Here is a 9,839-nt window from a genome sequence, read left to right as displayed (position 1 = left end):
GCCCCTGCTGACAATATTTTAACACAAATGAGTCTGAAATAGTTTCTCAAATAGCAGTGTATCATTATTTACATTAAGGTCAACTGTTTTTAGTTCATAGCTGTTGGTAAAGCTTGTACTGACATTGCTTTCCCGAGTTATCTAAGTAATGTGTTTGGTGTGTTCGGCTTGTGATGAATGGTCTGAGGATTTCAAGGTCCCAAAGCAAAGCAATCCTCAGTTTCCCGGAAAAGACAAACATGCATGTCCTGTGTCAGATTTAAACCAGAAATCATTTGTGCGTGTTCCCGTGAAACACCACTAGGGGGTCTCATAGTTATCCTCTTAAATGCTCTGTGTGCCAGAGATTTGACATCCGTCAGAATGGTATACTGATTGCATTCAATTTAAGCAAAAGTATTCTGAGCCCTAGAGCAAAAGTCATTTGTCATTTTTGTTAACATATTTGGTTTTGTGTTTTGACTGCTTTTGGATTGTATATGGGATATTTATGTATTTCTTCAGAAATATTGTTATTTATATGGTATTGTGTATTCCATTATGTCACATTATGGCCCTTTATTGCAAAAACACAACTTGATAACATTAAACATGACTGGACTACAAAAGTTGAGACTAGTATGCTACATACAACTCAGTGAAAAATAAATATGCACTATCTATTTCATAGTTAAGCATGTATACAATTCATAAAGTACATATATATAAAGTCATAAAGTACACCAGATTCTCTTATATGTCTCTACATTAATTAAAACTGCAAATAGCAATGCTCTGTGGCTCTTTTTTACTGACTTGGATGTGATATCAGCTTGAATCCATAAAAATAGCAAAGCCTTATAAATTTACATTTTAAAAAGTTGTTTGAAATAAATTAAAAGGTGAATAGAAACCTGATTTCTGTCAGTAAAGGGATATGAAGCCCACATTTTTCTTTCATGATTCAGATACAGCATGTAATTTTAAGCAACTTTATAATTTACTTATATTATCAATTTTTCTTTGTTTTCTTGGTATCTTTTGAAAAAGCAGGAATGTAAGCTTAGGAGCCGGCCCATTTTTGGTTCAACACCTGGGTAGCACTTGCTGATTGTTTGCTAAATTTGTTTGTCTTAAAAAAAATATTAAAGGAGTATAATGTTTAAAAGCATTTTATTATTGCACTATTGCTAGCAAATACAGTAACTGTTTAACTGCTGCAAATATAGAAATATCACCTTTGTATTCCCAACGTATGCTCCTTTATAGATACTTTACTACTAAAGGATATTTGCTGATATTTGTGAAATACGTAAAAAAAAAGTTAAAGGCATAGAAAGGCTTATGTATTCAGAGGCTTTTGAGTTTTATCTTGTGCTTTAGCCCCAGATATTTTTTAAACCTAGCAACACCGCTGTGTGTTGGAGTTTGGGGGATGTGTGCATTTATTTGAAACACCCAGACATGTTGCTTGGTGGAAAAAAAAAAACAAGAAAAAAAAAACACCTAGGTGCAAAGGCCAAGTCAAGACTTTAAAGAACATTAAACACATATTTGAATTCTCCATATAAGGTTTATTAAGCACATTGGGGGGGAAATGCTCATTGATTATTTAGTTTGCCTGATTTTCCTGTAATTTATATCTGAAAATTGTAGTTTTTTTCCATTAGCTCAAGAAAAGTTAGAGTATATCATAGAATTCAGAATGCTGGCCCTCCTACATGCATCACAGGGATTTGTTCCTATTTGCATTTATTTATTGTTTTTCATATCTTGCAACAGCAAAGCAGAAAGCTAAAAATACTCAAGAGTTGTTCTAAGGGGTATTTACCTGGACTGTAAAACATGTTAAATTTTGTTAACTTACAGATTGAAATGTTTATGGAAAGACACACATTAAAAATAATATAATCCTTTGTGAAATAAGTTGATGATTTCTATCCATGCCAGCAAGTTTTTGAGAATCAGGTCATTAGGAACAGATTCTATAAGGTCAGGGCCGTCTTTAACACTTTGTTGAGGGGCCCAAGAGTCCTAAAAACTTTTCTTTTGGTTCATACCAGACTGCTGATGTGACATGGGGCACACACACAGTCAGTCCTAATACTGTCACAGTCAAAAGTTCTCTGCTTATATTAATTTGTGAGAAACTGTGCCAGACCGTGCCGGTGTCATGTGACATGCCAAGCTATTGCCATGTGCTGTTTTAGATGTGCAATGTGCAGCACTGAATGCTAAGCCCTAACTCGGCCTCCAGCCATTCCCACTGCATCAGAAAAGTTCCTGCTGGTAACCAGGTAACTGCTCTGATAGTGGGGATTGTTTCTGTGTAGGGCTGACTGTAGGCGCATGCAGCAGAAAGCTAGAGCGGCAGGCATGTGACGATTTGAGCATCTGTGTAGCAGCACACACTGCTCTCTTTAGTCTTGAGGCTGTGTGACTTGTCTCACACTGTATCCATGCAGCCTTGGGTAGACAGCATCCAGTCTGCTGGTCCCCTTAGCCCTGCTCTTTCTGCTGTGGCCCTAAGAGCAACTAACTGAAGTTTGTTAGGGGAACAGTGCTTTGTAGAAAGGTGTCAGTGGGAAGAATAAGTGAGTGCACAAACGCCCCTCCCCCATGCAGCATTGTCTAGTACAGGGTGAGAGGGAACTTGTTCCTAGCAAAGAAGTGACATGTGCTGCTGTGGCTGATGTATAGTGTCATGCTGATACTTCACACATTAATGTAATATTTATTTTTATAGTTTTTATTTTCTCTCTGTCTCAGATTTTACAGCTTCCCATAGTCGTTCTGCTGTTCCAGTCACTAAACTTATATTTTTCTGCACCTCCATGTTTCCTCCTCAGTCTTTACCTTGCTTTGCTCCTGTTGGATGCCCTAAATCTCTTTAACCAGCTAACCTCACACCAGAATCACATTCAAAAGAATATTAAATGAATCCACAGTGGAGGAATTTATATATTTATTTACTTATTAGCACTGCTTGGGTACTGTTTCACATATTGCAGTGCATTTCCTTTTTTTATAAAGTGGATGATCCACTGCTGGGCTAATAATTTAAAAAAATGTTATAAAATAAATTGATTTAGTTGATTTTTGGGATGTTGGGGTGGAGAGCGAAATTGCATAGGGTGGGGGGGGGCAAGAACATTTTTGCCCAGGGTCCAGTTAATATTAAAGACGGCCCTGTATAAGGTTTGCAAGTCTAGAAATGGTTTTCCACGCCGACACTCACAGGGGCACCCCTCATGGAATTCTTTCTTAAAAAAGGTGTTGTCTCTGCAATTGGCAAGATGTCTTCTATATAAATAATGAGAGCTCTCTGCTAGGTAAAAGTTTGCAATGGAGGGCGAAGTATAGAGGGGGAAACCGCATGTTTAAATACTTGAATATTTTACATTTTTGATAAAATATGATTTTTGATGAACAATTTTTGATGCACCTTATTCAATACAGTTTTTAATTGCTAATTTATGTGTTTATGGTTCAATTATTCATTTTGTAGGATTTTTAAATTACGATTTTGATTGTGTTCCTTCCTAATGTATGCATCTTCTTCCCATACGAAAATGCAGTATACATAATACACTCCATCAGCTAAAATGGATTATTGAAAACAAACAGTAGAAGAAAATTAAGGTAACAGTAAATATTTTATCATTTTAATGAATCTCTCACTGGCTGATAAGGACAACTCCTCCATCTCTATTGGCTAAAAGGAACACACCTCATGACAAGTAAGGGTATTCTTTTCAGCACTGGAGATAGCATTTTTTTTTTTCAACAAAAACAAGCTATACATTTAATAGCATTCTTATTGATGAAACAATATAAAATGTGTATATTGTTCCTTTATAATCTGCATAGTTCACTGTGTCACTGCTTCTCAAAGGATAGAAATATGCCCAAAGAAAGACAAGATACAGTGACAAATGTAAATGGATATTTTCAAGTTATTCCTCATGATTACCTGAAACCAAACAAGTGCATAAAATCAATGTGGAATATTTTTTGTAAGTAATTATCATAATCTGGCTTCAATATCTAATAAAGTTACTTAAAGGGACTCTAAACCCAAAATTTTTCTTTCATGATTCAGATGGAGAATAGAATTTTAAACAAAATTCCAGCTAACTTCTATTATCTAATTTGCTTCATTCTCTAGATATCCTTTGCTAAATAAATAGCAATGGACATGAGTGAGCCAATCACAAGAGGCATCTATGTGCAGCCACCAATCAGCAGCTAGTGAGCCTATCTATATATGCCTTTCAGCAAAGGATATCAAGAGAATGAAGCAAATTAGAAAATAGAAGTAAGTTAGAAAAATGCTCTTTCTAAATCATGAAAGAAAAAAAATGCGGTTTCATGTCCATTTAAAGGGACAGTCAACACTCGAGATAACAGTATCCGATATTTAAAAATAAAAAACGAAGATCCGCCTGCACCGTACCCCTTTTGTCTTACCTACTTCTTTCTCCTAGTAATCAATCAGAATCCAATCCTCGGTCAGAAATTGCAAGCGCGTGCAATTTCTGACCGAGGATTGGATTCTGATTGACTGATCATTTGAAGAAGAAGGTAGCTACGTAACGGTGGGGGGAGTTAGGCTGCCATAGTTACCTCATATTATAGAAGTTATCGACGATGATTACTAGGAAAGACAAAAGGGGTACGTTGCAGGCGGATCTTCGTTTTTTATTTTTAAATATCGGATACTGTTATCTCGAGTTTTGACTGTCACTTTAAGACTTTAACAGTATTTTTGTGATAACTGAGCAATTTCCATTCACTATTATTCTTTATTTCTGGAGAATGATACTTGTTTAAAACTTTTCTTTTCTATCTTCTTTGTATTAGTTTTGAATTCATTTTGTCTTGCTTAAAGATTGTTACATTTAATTAATATTCCCACCCTAATCAACCATAAATAAAAAAGAAAAACTTTTTTTTTCAACTATAATTGTTAACTATTTTCCAAAACATCTTAAACAACATTTTAAACAAGTTAAACATTGCAAGGGAAAAAAAAAAATATCCCAATCATCATGGAAGAAAACAAGAAAACTACAGTGAGTTTGCAAAATAAATCTTGCTAAAATCATTATAAGTTGTAAGAAAAAGATTTCTGATTGGCATAAGCTATCCTGAGACTTAGTTGTTATGCAGAATAGCCATGCTTGATTGAGGTCACGCTTGCAGCCACTTTGTAAAACGATCTGTGTGTATTGAAGCCACCAGCCATCCTTAGCATAGGGGCGCACTCATACACACATTCCTGTCAAGTCATCTTGCAGCAGCTTCCAGCTTGGACTGAATGTGCAGCCTTAATAAAACTCACAAGGCTCCCAGAGAAAATTGCAGTTATACAGCAGCTTGTGCAGAGAGAAGGGACCAGGCTATGCATGTGCAGAGGGCTGGCTAATCTCTAGACTGCAAATGAGAGGAAACAATAGATTCTGCCTACCATGCACTAAATATATCTATTGGAGCTGAAAAGAAGATATCAAAAGGTTAAAATAAAATTGTGCAACTGAATCCAACTGCCTGCAACATACATAGTTTCCCAACTTTAAAGCAGAAATGGCATCAACATTTTTGCTAGCTTTTTGGGCAAGTTTGTTATTTAACAACATTATGGGCAATGTGCAAAGAAAAGGGACAGACAGCAATGGAAGAAGATTTAGCCGGATTCAGCATGGTCAGTGCACATATACTTTTATTCTGCCTGAGCAAGATGGGAACTGTCGAGAAAGTACAACAGAGCAATATAACACCAATGCTTTGCAAAGGGATGCTCCACAAATGGATCAAGATTTTTCTTCCCAGAAACTGCAACATCTGGAACATGTGATGGAAAATTACACTCAGTGGTTGCAAAAAGTAAGTGTTCCGGTTCTAAAATAAACAAGATATTTGTGTAATGTACAATGTGTCACTAATCTAGAGAAAGTTTCTTTTATGTTTATTTCTAGCTGTGTGGAGGGCATTAGTGTATACTTTTGTAGAAGAAATGTTAGTTTTATTGTTTTTTTGTTTTTTTTTTACAATGCCTTGAGGCAAATCTTTTTCTAATTTAGAAAAAAAACAAAAAACGTTTTGTCAATGGCTAGTGTGCAACAACATAAGTTTATCATCTTGCAGGGGGTATTAATACATATTTGGCACAAGTCATTAAATAGGTTCTCCCTGTCTTGGTTTTAGAAGCCGTATACAGTAATAGACTTCAAGGATACTTAGAAAGAACACAGTTTATTAATATTGTGTCTTATAACATCTATTTATAGAGAGGCTGTTAAGAATATCTGTTACCAAGATACCTGGGAAGAAATATCACCGAGTGCTCTTTAAAAGAACATTTTATTAAAACGAGATGACAAGAATTTGTGAAATTAGATACAGCCTGACCAAATATCATTATCATAATGTTAATTGGAATATGACTAAAACAAATGTATTTTTATTACTATTATTAATAATAATAATACTAATTATTATTATTGCTACAAAATAATAATAATAATAATAATACTAATAACAACATAATTTATTATAATTATTATTATTATTTTGTAAACAAAAATGTCTATTTATGGGTGTCTTTATTAATATAGTTATTATTTGTTGGTATCATGCAATAAAGAAGTGTTATACAGAAAGGAAACAAGAAGTAAGTTCTTTCCCCAAAAATACAATGTAAGTACTGTATTATTTTAGTAAAGGTGAAATACAGAGTAGCTGAAATAATTTAATAATTGAAAGGAAGAATTCTTTGTGTTTGTGGAAAATACTTTGGCCATTAATATTTTAGCTGCATATTATAGAAAGAAACATGCATAACACCACACAACTTATAACACACAAACTGTAACTTTTATGTGCAAAACAGACACTCTAACTTGTATGTGCACAAACACAGACACACAAACACACACTCTAACTTGTATGTGCACAAACACAGACACACAAATACACATTCTAACTTGTATGTGCACAAACACAGAAATACAAACACACACTCTAACTCGTGTGTGCATAAACACAGACACACAAACACACAGTCTAACTTGTATGTGCACAAACACAGACACACAAACACACACTCTAAATTGTATGTGCACAAACAAAGACACACAAACACACATTCTAACTTGTATGTGTACAAACACAGGCACACAAACACACACTCTAACTTGTATGTGCACAAACACAGACACACAAACACACACTCTAACTCGTGTGTGCACAAACACAGGCACACAAACACACACTCTAAATTGTATGTGCACAAACACAGACACACACACACACTCTAACTTGCATGTGCACAAACACAGACACGCAAACACGCACTCTAAATTGTATGTGCACAAACACAGACACGCAAACACACACTCTAACTTGTTTGTGCATAAACACAGACACACAAACACACACTCTAACTTGTATGTGCACAAACACAGACACGCAAACACGCACTCTAAATTGTATGTGCACAAACACAGACACGCAAACACGCACTCTAAATTGTATGTGCACAAACACAGACACGCAAACACACACTCTAACTTGTTTGTGCATAAACACAGACACACAAACACACACTCTAACTTGTATGTGCACAAACACAGACACACAAACACACACTCTAACTTGTTTGTGCATAAACACAGACACACAACACACACTCTAACTTGTATGTGCACAAACACAGACATACAAACACGCACTCTAAATTGTATGTGCACAAACACAGACACGCAAACACACACTCTAACTTGTATGTGCACAAACACAGACACACAAACATACACTCTAACTTGTATGTGCACAAACACAGACACACAAACACACACTCTAACTTGTTTGTGCATAAACACAGACACACAACACACACTCTAACTTGTATGTGCGCAAACACAGACACACAAACACACACTCTAACTTGTATGTGCACAAACACAGACACACACACACTCTAGCTTGTATGTGCATGAACACAGACACACAAACACATACCAGTAACTATGGGGTTGATCACAATCCTTTAGAAAAACGTATCTAATGGTTTTCTACAGAAAACCACCATTACTGTCTATGGGGATTGTTTTAGATAAAACATTTGATGTTTTTCTAAATGATTGCGATCAACCCCATTATCAGATTTTATTTATTTATTTACAAAGGAAAATTATTTATCAATTCACTGTATGCTGCTATCTATTTATACAAAATCAAATAGTAAATTAATACCAAGTGTTCCACTTTTATCGTGTGCTACATTGCTGTATCAGTTGTATGATCATCGTGGCATTGTTTGCTGTTGTAAAATGTGCATGCCTTACTTGTATTCATTAGAGCCTTACTATGATTACTTGTATTCATTAGAGACTGTACTAGTATCACATTTGTTGGTACTGTGGGAAACAAACTAAAGGCTCTTTATTAGGAGGCTGAAAATGTTTCCATAGCATATCAAAACCTCAAACAATATCTAGATTTGAGAATAATGTTTATATTTATTTATTTTTTTGTAATAAAAGAGAGCAACACCTATTTTAAACAGCTGACTTGTTGCATAATTTCCCATTTAAATACTGCTGAGATTATTTTATATAAACACTGTGTATTGTGTTTAATTGCAATATCTATAACTTAATTGAACTATGTCAACAAAAGTTTGAATTAGTCTGGTGAATAGAATAATGCAAATAAAGTCTGCAGTATGTTCTCAAAATGATGATTTTTTTTCAATTAGCATCATTAAACACCTATTGCTTTTGTCTAAACTGTGCGTATCCCCTGCTTCCTAACAGACCAAAAAGCAAATTCTGTTACCTACAAATGCTACAAATCAAATCACTGGTTTAGACAATTTGCAGCATTTTGAAAACCTAGATTACAGATTTTGCTTTTTGGCCTATCTAGGGAGAATTAAACCATTTTTTACTCAAATGTAATAGTTGTTTAATGTCCTTTTGATACATCTGTGGTTTTCCCTTTCTCCAAAATCTTGGCTGCAGTGTTCTTTTCCCTTTAAGCAGAGGACAGATACTCTTCTAAAAAAATAATGAAGACTTCTGTGAGAACATGCTGTATTATTGAAGTCAATAAAATGGCCGATACATAAATACATTTTAAACCCCTACCTGTCAGAAGGTGCACAATATAGAGGTGATAAAAGGGTGAAATGATATCTTAGTGATGTAGCATTGCTTGTTATGGGTCAAACTGATTTAAAAAGTACAATTTTTCCTCTAGAGTGAAATAACCTGCTTATATATGTCTATTACTGTAAGAAACAACTGATTTGTGGAAAGAAGATGGCTGCTCATGCAGTTTTCAGCTCACACATAATTGGACACAATGTGCTCTCATAATGGTATTCTACTTATTCCTCATGTAATTATGGATTTTTATGATTAAAAGTGACAGTGCACCCTATGCATTCTTGTTAAATACATAAAGTAAGAAGTAACTGTGGATAGGTCTTTATACAGTATCGCAGTTTTGAGCGTGGGAGTCATGTGAAGTGAATATTTGGCACCTAAAATCTCAAATACTATATGTTTATTTAAGCTTGACAGAAATTATTGCACTGTTGAATAAAAGCTCTTTGGAACTCAGACTATAATGCAGCAGACTTATGACAAAGTAATGCTGGAAGACTTGTCTTTCAATTAACTTGCTTTTCTTAGTAAAAAAATAAATAATATATATATTCCTAAGTTCATAGGCTACATAGTAATAATGCAACCTGGCATGATCACAGTCAAGTGACTTCACATATACTAAATGAGAATTCCCAAAACATCCTTACAATTTTCCTCAGATGGCTGTTTTATGGTATCTTTTTG

General features: G+C 34.8%; 1 protein-coding gene across 1 annotated transcript in view; it reads left to right on the top strand.

The window, feature by feature from the left end:
* Positions 1–5,284: 5,284 nt before the first annotated feature.
* Positions 5,285–9,839, top strand: part of ANGPT1 (angiopoietin 1) — a 399,705-nt gene continuing 395,150 nt past the window's right edge. The window contains exon 1 of the mRNA XM_053715282.1: positions 5,285–5,865. Coding sequence (XP_053571257.1) covers positions 5,566–5,865 — 300 coding nt within the window. The 5' untranslated portion in view covers positions 5,285–5,565. The remainder of the gene's footprint in view (positions 5,866–9,839) is intronic.

This window comes from Bombina bombina, chromosome 5 (genome assembly GCF_027579735.1).
Source record: "Bombina bombina isolate aBomBom1 chromosome 5, aBomBom1.pri, whole genome shotgun sequence".
NCBI classification, from domain to species: Eukaryota; Metazoa; Chordata; class Amphibia; order Anura; family Bombinatoridae; genus Bombina; species Bombina bombina.
Note: the sequence above shows the minus strand (reverse complement) of the source record. Positions and strands in the feature narration are given on the sequence as shown.